The 16398-nt window shown below is 42.8% G+C and overlaps 1 protein-coding gene across 1 annotated transcript in view; it reads left to right on the forward strand.

The window, feature by feature from the left end:
• The window catches only part of T265_03155 (hypothetical protein), a gene marked incomplete at both ends in the record, with an annotated part of 79874 nt that extends 63803 nt beyond the window's left edge, over window positions 1-16071 (forward strand). The window contains one exon of the mRNA XM_009167568.1: window positions 13620-16071. Within this exon, the coding sequence (XP_009165832.1) occupies window positions 13620-15637 (2018 nt within the window). The remainder of the gene's footprint in view (window positions 1-13619) is intronic.
• Between the last annotated feature and the right edge of the window lie 327 nt (window positions 16072-16398).

Consider the following 16398-nt stretch of genomic DNA (forward strand, 5'->3'; position numbering starts at 1 on the left):
CTCAATAATGCTTTGTTTTCAACCCCGATGCAGCCAGAAATTGTTATCTGGAAGAAAACACTAGGAGTTGTAACTTACCTCAAGTATGAAGGGTCCTTGCTTGCTCTGACGCCTCACCGTCCGTGTATTACTCACTCGACCATGGATAATCTAGCACCTAACCGCTAGCCTTGCAACTGGGTTGTTCAAACTCTCAAGGATCTGAGCTTTAAAAGCAGACAAAGTAAAAAGCACGTTCATCACAAGGTTACAGCAGACCAAGGTGTTTTCTGAGTTTTATTTGGGTAAAGGTAACACTTGTCTTTATTACATCCGAATCAGTCGTCTTGTTATTGGCTTTGTTAGTCTATGTTGCCTCGTCACAACAGTTTCCCGTCATCTTTAATGTTTCACAATACAAAATCTATTTGTATGTTCAAATCCATGCGGCACAGATAATACAAGATGTCTGATGAGAATGACACTTCATTTTATACCTACCTGTGATCTCACACCGATATTATGACGGCTCAAGATGGTGACCGGAAACGATAACGGACGAACGAAACTTCTCACTCATTGTAAAATAAACTCACCTTCTGGAAACTTCCTCCGTGTAGCCTACCGATATGTGCATACAAACCGCACATTAGTATATATTTACTCCTCCGAAATCTCATCTCTGATACAACCGTAGTCGCTCGCAAACCGTTTGGAACTTTTTTTGCTATCCCTTTTTGGGAATCCCGATAGAAAGTTACCTCCAGAAAGCAGTCAGCATGTGCTGATGCAACTTTGCTCTTCAGTCAATTTCTGTTATTGCTTGGAAGATGTGACAGAACTTTGTGAGTTGAGATTACCTGATAAGTACTTGAAAACTCGAATGAAAACTCTTCAACATTCTGTTTCACCAAGTAAGCGCAGTCGCCGTCAACCTTATGCTCCACTTGATCCCAAATTGTAGGAAATTAGAGAAATACAGTCACTTGCTCACCAGTTTAGTATTAATTCCATGTCGATCCCAAAAGATGGATTATGCTGATACCTAGGGTATCATACTAAACGGAAATGTCTTTTGTTCTTGTCACAGATCCGAACAATACTAGTTTCAACGGCACGCAAAGCTGAGCTGTGATATTTTCAACTGAATCTGTTTCACAAAGGCTGCCTCATGTATTTTCTAGGATAGTGGAGTATTTCCCTCGAACTAATACCATTTACAAAGTCCATTCACCACTCGGACCGCTTAGTTAGGCCAGGCCCCTTCTAAACTTTATTCAGTCATTTCATACGTAAACTCTAAACTGTGCCCAGGTGGCCCGAAATACTTACTTGCCCATTAAGGTAGTGTCAACCATAAACTAAATTGGACTAGGTACAGTAATTTTTTGAGCAAAATTAAAGACAATTCTCCTTCAGTGGATGACGGATGTGGAAAATCTATCCGGAAAAGCCACTAAACAATTTTGCATGGTTCGTACTGGGAACTGGGTTACTGGACACATCAAGTGTTTACCATTCATCATTGGTCATCATTCATCACAGATCATTGATGTTTACCATTCACCCTTCACCAGTACCAATTATCAACTATATCTGATATAAGCGTAACTGATTTTCCAAGTCGGGTTTCCTCTATAAATAGCACTTGCTACTCTCATATCATAGTCTTTAGTTGAAGAGAGAAAGTCTCACGTTTGATGAGATTCCACTCGATACAAAGCTGACTTCTTGAAGGCACCTACTCTCCGCTCGCATCGGTGATCATAACTTCATAGAGTGGTTTACAAATTCATACCCACCTTTTTCACCAGTTTGTATTGTGCGTTGGTGAACTATTTTGCATTTGAAATTGAAATTTTCCTGTTTCAGACAACACAGTCACAGTCTGGCGGGGAACTACAACCTGTTTGTAGGAAAACTAAAGTAATCGCGTTCCCCTTAATGGTACGCCGATGGCCAGCCGGTAATTGGCGACACCGATGGAACTAAAATAGGTAACCCAAGACAGTGTCCGTCAGGATTAGGTCGCCCTCCTACCAGACAAGGTGACAAAACTGAGATCAATGCGTCATTGACTGGAATATGATTCTTTTCAAAAATTTTGTATTCGAACAGCAACACTTTTCGCTCGAGGTTAGCGAACTAAAAACTGAAAACTAAAATACTCCATTAAGAAAGCAACACAATCGTTACCTCCCTTAGCGAAAACGTTCGTGAAAAGAACATTTTATCCAATCCATTGAGAAGCATACCGCAGAACGGACGACTTTGATTCTAACCCAAAATTTGGTAGCGGGATGGTTCAAGTTGTCAGAGCGCGAATTTACTGACCGGAAGGTCCGTGGTCCGAACCCGACCTCTGCCTCTCGACTTCCCCTGTCTCGGCTTGGGCAACCTGACACTACCCCAGCCCTCGTGCTTCCTTCGGGTATGCCAGCTAGGCGCCGGAAAGGTTCTACAGCTGAACGACTTACTTTATTTTTTCAACTTTCGTAGGGACAGTCCTTCAAACGGACTCAGTACTGATAAAAGAATTGGCTGGATGATTTCGCGCTCAAACCTCTTTTCTGCTGTTGCGTTTCCGTATCGATAATACTTCTTGAGGTTACGGAAAACGTCGACAGCCGCCTGAACCTGATTCAAGGCTTCCAACACTTGCATGAGAAGAGTTGACGAAAACAGAAGGTATAGTATTTGGGGAAGAAACCTGAATACTTGGAATTCAGAGAAACTGTTTCAGCTGCCTCAGTTTCTTAGGTAGCCAATACTGGCTAAAAACTTTACTGATTGCGTCTAATAATATCGACTTACCTAGCGCTCGTGGGTGGTGAGAGGACCCAAAATTTCCTATTTAGGGTTGGGTGTAAGGTGATGTCACATGAGAAATGAATTTCATTTGAAAGTTTTAAATCGCTCCGCTGCCTAACAACCAAAGATAGGGTGTTCAGAAAGAGGAAACAGTCCACGAGTTATATATATCCCCCTCCTGCGTAGTAGTCACTGTCAGTCAGTACCGGATGAACTGTGGTGAACTGTGTATTCGAAGGATAATGGCGCAATCATGTCTCAGAATCGGTCAACGACATTACTAGTGATTTAGGATTCAGTCACCAACCTGGGGATTCTAATCTCTCCTGAGGTTCGTGATATGCCCCACGACCTAGTCGTAATAGCTGTACGGTTCTTCTCCGTTCCTTGTGGTTGAGTGATGTTACTTCCAGGAAAAGATTTCCAGAAGTCGCTAAATCAGGTACGGCTCAATTTGTTGCTCAAATCACATTTCATCCACAAATGCTACATGATGAGTTTAGACTTACGAGGTATTTCACAGTACATAGTCTTGCCTTATAATTAAGAACTCGCATGAGAAATCGGATGGTACAATGTGATAGAAGTGTGAGAAACTTGTTGGTTCGACACAATAATTGGTCTAAGTGTTCGACCAAAAGAACGTGTGGAATGTCCTCATTTGAACTAAATTCAGCGTGTTACCTCGTGGGATCTTCACGCTCATACTCTTTTTGTGTCCAAACTTTACTGCACACTTGCTTTCAGGGTCTGTTGACCAACAAAAAAAAACAGTTATCATTGTTCAGCTGAGGGGTTCAGAGAAAGGAATGAAGGTGGCTAGTTAGGTGTTGCACTGGCAGACTTCCAGACTTCCAAAAATGTAAAATACTGGGGGTTCAGAGAAAGGAATGAGGGTGGCTAGTTAGGTGTTGCACTGGTTCTTCCTCTTCCAGACTTCCAAAAATGTAAAATACTGGCGATGAGCCATAATTTAACTTTTTATGAATGAAATCAAGTATTTCGGTCGGAAAGAGACAGACACATCATTACAACAATCCAGAATTAACAAGGTTATTACATGTGGGGACCGGCGCAAAGACATTTAGAGGGAAAAATGAACGCGACAATATTTTGAAAGTATTCCACAATAAGTTCCATCGAGTACGTTTTTAGCAAGCTATTCTTGTAGTTTCATCCTGAAAACTCCACACAGCATTTCGTTATACATTTATTGCATCTAAACGATTTTCCGTGTGCTTCTTTTGTGGTTCCTTCTTAGACCAGCTATCAACTCTGTTATGGTGGCATAGATGTTTGAAGCTTTTTGTATTACGTATGTATACCCCATGTCTTCTGAATCATTTTGAGATCTAGATTCCGAATTGGAGCTGCATACCGCAAGTCTTTGCCAATGTCTCGTTCAATTACATTGTCCTTTTTGCGTTCTTGTGGCCAAAAGGGGTCACAATGAATGATCCGATTCCCGGATGTACACAGTGAATGCCTACTAACCACTCTCTTGCCACAGGTTAGGACACTTCACACTAGCTTTCGCGGATTGAACCCGGCTTCCTTTATAAAGCTGAGATGCGTACAATACCTATTTACTGTAGATGCATGTGTACTAGATTTCTTTTGATCCTCGATAATATTAGTCTGTTTCCGATTCAAGTTTACGTGCATTTTAATCCTAGGGGAACGTACTTAAACCGCTTACACTCTCAGTCTAATAATTATTCGATTTGCACGTTTTCCGCGTGTATCATCTAATCTCTGATAGTTTGGGTGCATTCTAAAATGAGAGTGAACGAGAAAATTCACAATAATGTATGCGACAGACATTCGGACACTGGAAGTGGGATTGTGTTGCCACAGGAGGACGAGATGTTTTGAAGATGGAACGCAGCTATGGACGTAATACTCTACTCATAAGGTTGTTGAAAATTCGACAGACCACGACCATTTTCGCTCTTCCTGTGACTCATCAGGTAGGGGGCACCACGTAGCGGGGACTAGCATATTCAAAGACCAGATTTTAGCTCGATTCAGAGTGTAGCGGGTAGACTATCACATTGATTTTGCAACCCCAACCATCCCAAAACGGAACTGATGAAGGATGGCCAGGTACCGGTCCACAAATGTGTATCATAGTGTCTTATGGAGGATCACAGGAATATACTAGCAAAAACTCACTTGGTAAAAGACATATTACCGCAACTATCCTAATGTATCGTCATCTTTTTCTTCCGTTTTCCGGTGTTTCCTTCATATAATATTTTACCGATTCTTATTTAATTTCTGGCGAAAAAATTCACTTTCTAGACGGATTAACTCCTTTCCAGTCACGGTGAGTAAATCCACAGCCATAAGCGCGAGTGTTTGTCGCGTCCCAGCTTAGATGAAGAAACTAGGTGCATTTTAGTGCCAATCCAGGTGCGTGATTCCTGAGTGAAATTTTGGTGACATGAGTAGCCTTTTTCTCAGAGCCATGTGATTTGCGTTTCCACCTTAGTGTATATTTCAACCAGGAAACATCAGCCTGGAAACATCACAAACGAGAGGTTCAGGTGGATCTCTTGAAAAACCAAATTAGTTTGCAAATGTGTGTATATTCGCTAATTTTGTGCAATTCGGTTTCAAGTGGAACATAAGGTTGACGGAAACCCGGGGAGTGTGCCTACCCGATGAGCCCCAAAAAGAGCTAAACCGGTTTTGGACTGTCGACGGATTTTCAGCAACCTTATGAGTAGCACATTACAAATATATTTCAACCATTTTGTCATCCGACCTCTTAGCTGACATGGTTGTTTTGATACTCACTGGTTGGATGAAATGATCGCGTTTTGATTCTGACAGCTATTCAAGATTCTTTTAGGTTGCGTCGGACAAGTAAATAGCTCGTGCAATTTTATTTGAAGTGGGAGCTAAATACCCGCGTCAGGAAAGACCATATTGTTTGAAAATATGCTGGGCCTACTGACATTCTCCTCAGTGATATTTCCCTTGTGATATTTCTAGCTAAACGAATGTCCATCATCAGTAATCCCAAGAGCAATAACTCTAATACGTGCCGTCGAATTTCTATCGAATTAGTCAACGGCAATTTAGGGGCACACAGAGGTTGCTGAGTATTGGAGATTTGCAGCAACCTCAATGCTGTTGATAGTGTGGTTTGTAACCGCTATCCAGATCAGCTCAACTAAACCACCCTTCCCATCAAAGAAAAAAGTTTGCTGAATGTTTATCTAGTGATCATAGTCAATAGAGACTCTGACCGCGACTCTTCTGGTTCCCATTCAAGTAGTTATGGGAGATCGTGGGAGGTTGTGGGATTTAAGTCTTAATGTACCACCCTAGTGTGCTAAACCCCACATGTTACTGCTTTGGTTCATCTTGGTGCTGAGGTCGGATATTCGGATGAACAATGATATTCTGCTGTGTTATCGAACGAGCCAGTAAATTAGCCCTGTGGCGATGATCAATACTCAATAGTCGATTACATTCCTCTCATGGAACCACACGTCAGACTACCATTTTAACCAGTTTACTCACATCCACCATTCAAATGTCAACAGGCCTACTCATATGATCAACTCTGAAGTAGAAATGAGTACTTGGGGTTGAATCGCATACCACGCGACTCCATTCAAGCACGAGATGTATCCGTTTATTGTGGTAATCCAAAGTACCTGTGAATCATGTTCTTTGCATTGTGAGTCACGCCGGTCGTTCGAGTATGCGGATAAGGCGATTTTTCTCGATCCACATTAGGCTCGCATGTTTCGTCTACCGTCCACGAGCACCACTGGATAGTTAAGCGACGGGTGCTGATTTATTTGCCTAATGTTGTGAACTGTTGTCAGCAGATAACCATATCAGAAAGATTGGCGTTTCAACATCCACGAATCTTGGAAAGCCAACAACTGCTTGAAACAACATTTCAAGCTTTTATTTGAAATCATAGTGATAAGAATTTGGACTGAATTCCGTTGGGATCGCACCACGGACGCCCGGCAAACAAATATCCACAGAGAACAGGAACAAACAGTCAGCCATTTTATTGATCGCAAAACATGCAGACTGCAGTGGAGCCTCTAAATCACTCAGTACAAGATTGAAAATCCAAGAGGAGTGGGTTTCACAGATCGATATAGCATCACTCATGCTAGCGGCTCAGGGGGAGTCACCAAAATACCAGTTGTGGGTGGTTGTAGGTAGTTTCAGGACTTTTTACACCTGCATTTATACCACCCGCTTCTGAAATGTTCTCTTCCCATCTCGGTGCAACGTCTCTGGCAGGTCCAAACAGAAACGGAACAGGGATGAATATGAATTTTCCGCCCTTGTGAGGCTCACCGGTAGTCCATATCGTTGACTGCCACTTGACACCAACGCCAGCTGCTACCCTGCTTACGCTGGATGTAGCTGAATTATCTTGTTGGAGTATGTCCAATTTGCTCTCTCTGCCTGGCAGCCCGGCTCAGTAACTGTCCTGGTTGTACCCATCGACTGACCTGTCAGTCAGAACGGGGAGCGTGACGAACGGAGCACGGAAAAATGGTTGTTCAACTGAAAGGACTGTGAACACAGAGTACGATCGGCCAAGAGATACATGATTGCAGAAGTTGTGGAACCAAAACACGCTCTACCAGGTCGCACGTCACTTAGATGTGAGGCTGCGTGGTTGGAGTGACTGAAACTAATGAAGATGATGGGAGAGGAACGACAGTTGTTGATTGCATTCACCTGCTGGCATATATACCGCACAAAAATTTATAAGACCAAGCACGTCTACCAGCACAATTGCACGTGCAGCGTATTGCACAAAGCAACTTTCAGTCAGTATGGAAAGGTTATTATACAGTTTTAAACAAACTGAGAGTTATAAAGATATAACTCCACTAAATTAGCATAAGCACACAAGAAGGTGGAGATTGGATGCGAGAAATCCATCGGACCATTCCAACAAAACATTTTGTTGGGGACATTTGATTGACATTTTGACGAATGCATTTCCATTTTTTCCCTACGACAGTTACAAATAAGTTTTGTAGCCTTGGAAGTTTGTGTTCTTATGAGTACACTGTGTTAGCGCCATACTGAAATCCGGTCACCAGTTTCGTCGGTTCAACATCATTACGAAACGTAACCGAAGCTAGTTCGTAGCGGTGTACCTCGTATCCCATGTCTCGTACCTGGTACCCCGTACCTACTGATGACAGCGATGTGTTGTTTGTAAGTGTCCTCATTGGATGTCCAATTAAACATTTATTGCCGCCTGTTCATTTGTTTCCCAAAATGAAAAACCACAACAGACGAGCACTTCCTGACTGGACCGAGTTCCCCTGCACCGGTAACGTTGTAATAGTTTCAAGGGTCTGATTCGTCGAAATGGAAGCCCAACTGATCAACACTGATTGTCTCATTCCACCACTGAATCCAACTGACAGGAAATTCATTTGAAAATATGAACTGCGAATGCTGAGGCCACTTTTACCTAGCACACTTTCCCGTTTTCCTTTGGTTGAGAATTGAAGATTTCTTGTGGTTGCCCTCACATGTTGGAGTAGCTCCAGTTTGGATTCCAATCACATCTCATCTTATGAACTAATTGCACAAGCAATACATAAGCAATACCACGTACGTATTGTGCATATTAGAAAACTCAAACAACCGTTTGCTGTCATCGATAGGTATACGAGGGTTGGGTACTTGAATGACACCTGCAGAGTGATGACTCATATCTTCATGAACCAGATTTGGTTACTTCTCCCGATGCTGGACTAGCGAACCTGAAGACTCGACGTTAGCACAGCGAATTCAAAAAGGTGCGAACTTTCAAGGCTCTGCAACTGATTTGGTGGCCGTTTCGGACAGAAAATTGAGATGTATTCATCAAAACGTTGTCGATATTTGTTGACTTGCTAACAATCACTAAAATTATTCCATTCCATACATTTTGTGTGAACTTAAGGTGATAAGTATGGTTGGTCTTTCAGTATTTCGAAATATTTGTAGCTCAGGTATGTTGACCACGTGGTTGTTAACTTCTTCGCCAAGATTTGGAATTGGCTTACAAACGTTCTGTCACCGGTCAGTGATGATGTCCCTTGATTGGTAACCAGAAGTTTGCAAACCAAATACCAAGCTCGGTGATCCGGTCGACAACCACTGAATGGACCCAGCAATTAATCCACCGGTTGTTTACCAAACTTCTCTGAACTGACGATTACTCAATCGGTTCCAAACATTTCCCAATTGAATATGTCCCATAAACTGTCAAGTGAATATGTATGCCTGGCGAAATTGGAGGCCAACTGGGAGGACCACTGCGTTTTCGAAATTAGATACATGAAGCAGAACATAATTCTCAAATCTCTGGTTGTTAATCACCATATGCGTTTCCCGCTTCTGCCCGAATTAATTCCTCAGCGGCCCAGTCATTCCTCAAACAGAGGATCCATTTAACCGCCCAGCGTTTATCTGATATCCACCACCGCATATGTCGTATCAGCCATGATCTTCAGTCCGCACTGTCGCCTGAAGATTCGAATCACTTGATACCAAAGTGAATGAGGTAAAATCAGTTCGGTTAAATTAAATGCTCATGATTTGGCGTTTCTCATCCATCAAAACAGTTTGCTTGAACACATCCAAACAGTGACCTACTACAACTACGAAATTATGTTATGTAGCACGCGCAGAAATCGTGTATAGCATCGCAATTTCGACAACTCTACAGTCAGTTCACGCTTCGGATACACAGAAAATCAGCTAGAGAAGTCTTCGGCCGTACTGTCACCCAACATGAATTGCACGGTTTTGGAAGAAATTAGCCGCATTGAGGAGAACCAGTGGTTAGGTACACTGCTGGTCACTCAACACGTCGCACATGCCTACCGAAGTTTCAATTGGCTGCTGATTTCCAAGCAGGTTGTGGAAGCTATGAACAAGATGTTAGAATTTGTCCGGCAATTTCTTACACCCACGCTGTACAGTCTGGTTTCCTCACTTCCGCTACCCCATATGACCTATCGTAATAACAGCCAGCACACAGTAATGTTTAATACAAATTTATGGTGCACTGAAATATAGCATCATCTGTTCAGTAAACGAACAAGCGTGATTCGTTGTGAAAGTTATAATTTAAAAAAAAATTGAACCTGAACAGCCGTGAAAACTGGCAGGGAGATAGTTCTAGCAGAAACATTAAACGTGCTCGAACCGAGTCTGCCCCATTGCTATCCGCGCATCTGATAGAAGCGTTCGTAGGGCTGAACTATCCGGGATCGGTCTACAACTTTACTTTGTACCAACTGCAGTTAGTCATCCACAGAAATCCTAACCTTTTAGACAGTGGTAGCTGATACCAGACTGTCTCTCCGTATTCAGTAGCCGCCCAATTGCATATCAGTAGCCTTCACAAAAAGAAAACTGTATTTTCAAAACTACTTGGCAACCTGTGACCGGTTTCACCCTTCTTGGGGCATAACGGATGGGCGCAGTTTCCGAATTCCCTTGCACCTAATGTTCATATTTCTGTTCCATTCTGTCCGCCAAATCTTCACCTCTAATCTGACTCTGAGGATTTTCTACACAGTTTCTCTAAACCACAACTTGAACGTGCGTCAAGAATGGCTCGAGTTATAAAGCACATATCGGCGCACACCACTGCCGTCGTTTCATGTTTCCACACATTGCTTTTCCCAAAGCTGAATTACTAAAAACAATAAGTCCGTCCGAGTCGCTTCAATAGAAGTCACGACAAAGCCGTTTTCGGTCCGAGGAGGGAGGTATCTAACCAATGAAATTATCCGTCAGTGAAGGTTTCAAACTGCAACCTAATAGGGTGTTTCCGCAGGTTGCACATCATTAACGGTGGACCGGTCTGTTCTAATAATGCCATCGGTTCTCCTGTGCGTAAGTGACCTTTACCTATGCTGGTCAGCCGTAGACCATCCGAATTCTTGCTGTTTCGGTAATAAAGGATCCCCTTCCACTGAGAACTGCTCTCATATGGACAAAAGAGATAGACACGTAGAAACTCTCGGGAGACAAAACCCCAGCTTTTCCCTACTCAAGTTGTCAAGTCCCAGGGCGACTGGCTGGTTCTACCCTGACTACTGGAACAATTCAGCTAGATAGTTCTAGTCAGCCTTGGTACGCTTACTAAGCTAGTTCGAATGTGTGCTTGCAAACAGCTTTGGAAGAGTGGAGTGTCACCATTGAAGACTATTATAGCATCTACCATGTGACCAACATAAAACGCATTACAGGAGCACCTAAATTAACGCATCATCATTCTTTTTATTCGAACGGACGATGAGGTGGCTTCCCAAGGGCAAAAAAACTGCTCAGCATTGAAAGTATTGCTCGTTGTCTCCTTACTAATACTTAAAAATTCGAATGTTCTTTGAAGTACAAACTAAGATGGTGACAGTTCTTTGTTGATGTAGGTTTTTAGAACAGTTTTGTAATGTCTTTACCAATGAATCTCCGTGGGAAGTCACTTTTTGAATTATATCCCTTGTCTTTGTCAGTTCATCGCACAGTGTATCACGTGATCGGATTTTTCAAACTCTCAGAGCGGCAAAGCATCTCACGAGGTTACGTTTTCGTTTCAGTATAAAATAGCTATAGAAACTCGTGCTTATGGGAGTATCAGGAAGAATAGAACTGGAAACACCCATCTATCGCTTGTAACACTGCTACCGACATATATATGGCATATATTGTTGACAAGAAACTTGGTTTCAATTAGACAGCTTCAATTACTCCCATCCTCACGTCTTACTATAAAAAGGGAAGAAAATATGGCTCAGTCTTCCCTGAGGGTGTACCTTGGTTGTCCCTCAGGTGTGTCAGTCCAACGCAGAAATAGATCAGGGAAAACACTAATCGTCAGGGGTACCCAAATATGTACTTGTGTAACGGCCTATATTACCGCTGAGGCATGTGAGTGGGCTGTAGTCATCTCGAGGCTCCGCCTCGCGTCTGATGCAAGATGAAGTTTCTTACGGAACCTGTGGAACTGCTTTGTGGTACTCGTTCACAATTGTGCAATACTCAATGAATATCCATAAAAGTTCAAAGAGACGCGTGGGAACGTCTAGTTCTTAAAACTGCGCATATGATATGTTTATATTCCGGCCCAGTAGCATGTAACTGCTTAGTTGATGTTTCCTAATAGACGACTCGGCAGCGGAGGGTTTGCTCCTTTCACTTATACATGAAATGAGTATACCGTCAGATCCAACTTCGTACCTTTTTATACATTTCTTCTTCTGATGTCACGGTGCTTTTTGAGTAGTACCACTTTGTATCGACGATCTACCTCACTTGTCAAACTGATCAGAAGATAAGTGCAGAGTAAAAAGTACCTTCAGAATAGATAGTGGGTTCCAATTAACATCACGTGTCTGGGAAGTGTCAGTCGCGTATCTGAGATAGAGACACCACGGTGTAACTCGTTCTTATATGGCAAGTTTTCACATTTAGCGCTTGGTTGAGAGAATACCCAGTAGCCACCCTTGCAGACTGACGGTGATAGTTACCGTTAAGTAAAAATTGCACACGTATGGTAAAACCTGAATTGTTTAGAACGGAATGGCTATGACGGTGATTTAGCGCTGCTGCTCGAAAACAAATCAGGAATGAAGACACCAACTGCATGAACAAATTGCTTGATGATGAGAACTCATTTAAATAAAGAATCAACAGATTCCGGTGAAGACCAAGACCATCACAGTACATTCAAAGTCTCCTAGAACAGTGCGCATGTACGTCACTTAACTATTAGAGCGGGCTTAAAGGTGAAAAACGTTAATCAATGTTGAGATCGTTAGAATAGTGGTGTAGCAAGCTAGAGTTATCTTATCCAGACTGTCCGTAACATCCTCCTGGTGCCTAGCTACCATGTTACCCAACGAAAGCACGGGGGTCAGCCAGATTGCTCAAGCTTGAACAGGAGCGGTCGAAATGCCGGGTTCCAACCACGGGCCTCCCGCTCAGTAGGTTCGCGCCTTAACCACTGGGTCATCTCGAACTCATGATGTTCGTATGGGGATACACAACTGCGTAATCCTTCAAAAAATAATATCATGTTATGTGTCAACCTAATCTTGATCTATGACCCACGAAGTGGTCAGTGCAGTGTCTCTCCAGAATTCCTCTGACTTTGTCTTACATTATTCAACTTGTCATGAAGCTTATAGAGCAGTATACAAATTTTCTAATGACAGAGGATCAGTCCCGCCTACCTAAACCTTCTGAGGCAGTGTACGCCATGGAAAATTCTTTCGCCGTCTAACATCCATGCCTAGAACCCCGAAGGAGGTCACATGATCCCCATGATATGCGGAAAAGGTGCAATGGATAAGTTATTTGCTCATTCGGTTCAGTAGTTTGCTAGCAGATCTCGCCACTCAAGCGACATTTACCTGTCAGACAGGACACTCACAATCAGTTGTATGAAATGAGCCTCAGTGTCTTTTCTTACTGGTTTATCCGTTGTCATTTACATTATGTAATGTTTGCTCAGTTTGACAGTTACCCAGCCTTTCTCAATCACTGTTCTGAAAGCCATAACAACACTTGGAAAACCACAATCGTATAACTTAAAAAAACATTCATAGACAAGGCTCTCTTGCAAGGATGACTGTGACATCTATGATAGTCAGTCTAAAACCAAATATCCATCACATTTGGGACCGAACATACTTCACCATGTCTGGGCTCATCATTGATATAGTCCTTTGGGATGGCTCTAGGATGTATTATTTTACAGTTAAGGGGCTGTGTAAATTCAATAGTGAGTACTTTCCGCTTTCTGCCGTTTACCTTCACAGGTTTGCCATTATTTCCCGGTGAAGATGAGGCGGATCAACTTGCATGCATAATTGAGATACTCGGAATGCCACCGAAAGAAATACTCATAAAAAGTCCACAGTTGAACAAGTTTTTCATTGAACACCGGAGCGAGAAGCGTTCATCGTCGAACGTCATGAATTTTGTTGAAGAGTTTGACACGGGAACTTGTTCAGACGTGAACTACCTGCCACGCTACTGTTCGATAGTGTATCCCGAGGATGGCGGTTCACCAGAACTACGTCCAGGTTTATCAAAAAGGTCCAGCTACGTGCGTGGTACGCCAGGAAGCATGCCACTTTTAGCAGCCATCCTTCAGCCGAGACATAAACGATTCAAACGAAAGGATTCTCGTAGTGTGGCCAACTTGACCACGATCGTAGATATAGCAAAAACGGCTGAAGAAGACCCTGTTCTGTTGAAGGACAATGAGCTCTTATTAAGTTTGATGCTTTCCTGTCTAACCTGGTCTCCAGCAGAACGAATCAAACCGTATAAAGCCATTCAACATATGTGGCTGAGAAACTTTTCCAAGAAGACACAAGCGGAAGCCCATCCACCTGGTAGAATTCACAGCATGGAAGTTTCTCGTATGGCTCCTATGAATTTTTACAATGGAGATAACTTCACATATGAATCAAACAGAAACGAACCAACTGTCCCTCAGAGACGAAGTAAGATCACCAAAGCTAGTTTGGATAACTTGTTCTGGAGAACACGGCTGAGTCAGGCCGATATTCTTCCAGATAAACCCAACCCGACCTCGACACTGAAATGCACTTACAGAAACGGATCGCCTGCACGTATAGCAAACGGCAGTTACTCTGTGAACACAGTAGATATTTCACCCACAAAACTATCGGATAATCTTTCCCATTCCAGCAATGGTGGTTCGCGACAACCTCAAGTCCCCGTTTCAAATCATCCGTCTCTTAGTAAACGCGTCACGCTCATCTATCCTTCTCATGGTAGCGAGAAAGATATTGCACCATTCAATCGAACGATTGCAACTAACCGAAACCAAGAAATACCTCTTCCTGTTGTTGAGAAAGAGAACTCATTTACCAACCATATCAAGGTTGGTGCTCTATCCTTAACTAGCACCCATTCACGACCGGAGTTTCGGGGTATGGGATCCACAACAAATAAGGAGGAAGCCACACAACAAGGGTCCAGTTCCACCAACCGTTATTCCGGAGTCGGAAATAGGGATTCAATAACCGGTCCATTGACCGGGGACTTTTGCCCGACACACAACGATGCCAAGCCTTCGGAAAACAAAGATAACGAAAAGGTACAAAATTCACCTGTTACCTCACTATACGGTACAGGACGGAGATCGAATTCCTCTCCGCAAACTCAGCATCCTTACAGGCAAACACCACCAACATTCGGAAGCTTTTCAGCTGACAGGAACCGAACACAGCCAAGTATGAATCAGAACAGTCTGAATAGCGTTACCACCAATCAAGTGGTTATCACAAAAACTGGTGATCGGTCAGGTACATCGTCACCGTCGAAGACAATCCAGGTGATTCGTCCGAATTATCCCAGTAACCTACAGAACGTTCGCTCCTTGGAGTCAAGATTGATACGAATCAATAACTCAAGGCCATCCACCAATGGCACCGACAAGAGTGGTGTGCTTGATAACAATCACTCACGTTTTTACGCACCCAACAGATCCGAAGTTGCTTATGAGCACAACTCATGGCATGCACCGGCTACCAGTGTGAATCACAAGGCTAGTCCAAGGCTGCCAGAACAAAAGGCCCCAGAGGTTGCAGCAAAACCCAGTAAGGATGGATTATTCGTGAACTCCGGACGTCACACACGTACAGACAACCACATCAGTGGTACTAGTGTATGGGCACCGCAACCATACTACCAACAATCGAAACCATCAAACGGCGTGGTTATTCGTCGAATCAGTGGATCATCCTATCCAAGACGGTCCACTATTGAGTTTCAGCCCTTCACCAACTTTCAGGAATACTGAATATTCACATCCATTGTATCTACAGTAGGGATTATGAACTTCAAAACAGAATTACCGGATGATACACATTCAACAATTTGAACATTAGCTGCTTTTCAAACTTTTCTAAAGGACATTGTTTGATCGTGCGCACCGCTAGCTCGGTCTACTAGCGAAATACACCAGGCTGGAAAAACAGTATTCTGCTCCCTAGTCTTTCACGGTGACACGTCTTCTTTAAGTATTTTTCTACAATACATGTTCAGCTCTTTTGTCTAGGTCTTTCTGTGCATCCCCTTTCCGAGGTTCAACTAACTGGCAATCGACATCCTCGAATTTCGGTTCTTCACCCTGTATATTTGTGTGAAAGCGATCTGTGATGTCCTGCTCTCTCTCTTTCTCTCCCTCTCTCTCTCGTTAATCAATAATTTTCTATGCTAATATTAACAGGACAACGATAACATCTAAACTTGTATACAATTTATATGTGATTTACTTATATCAGTACACTTATACATATAGATATTATATGTTTCATTGAACTGGAGATCCTTAGGAAGAATACTCATCATTTTCCGTAAACTAGGTACTGAATTCGCTTTCTTGTTTGATTGGTCGAAATTTTACTTGTCTGAATTAAGGGATAAGTGAAGAACATGCGGTTTCCTATTCCCAAACCATCGATTTTCGCGGTACTCTCATTTGATATTTCTGGGAGATATCAACCACAGAAAGGTAATGTAATAAGGTTTCGGAACGTATGCCAAGCAGTACACAAGCCG

The sequence above is a fragment of the Opisthorchis viverrini genome, assembly GCF_000715545.1.
Source record: "Opisthorchis viverrini unplaced genomic scaffold opera_v5_43, whole genome shotgun sequence".
NCBI lineage: Eukaryota > Metazoa > Platyhelminthes > Trematoda > Opisthorchiida > Opisthorchiidae > Opisthorchis > Opisthorchis viverrini.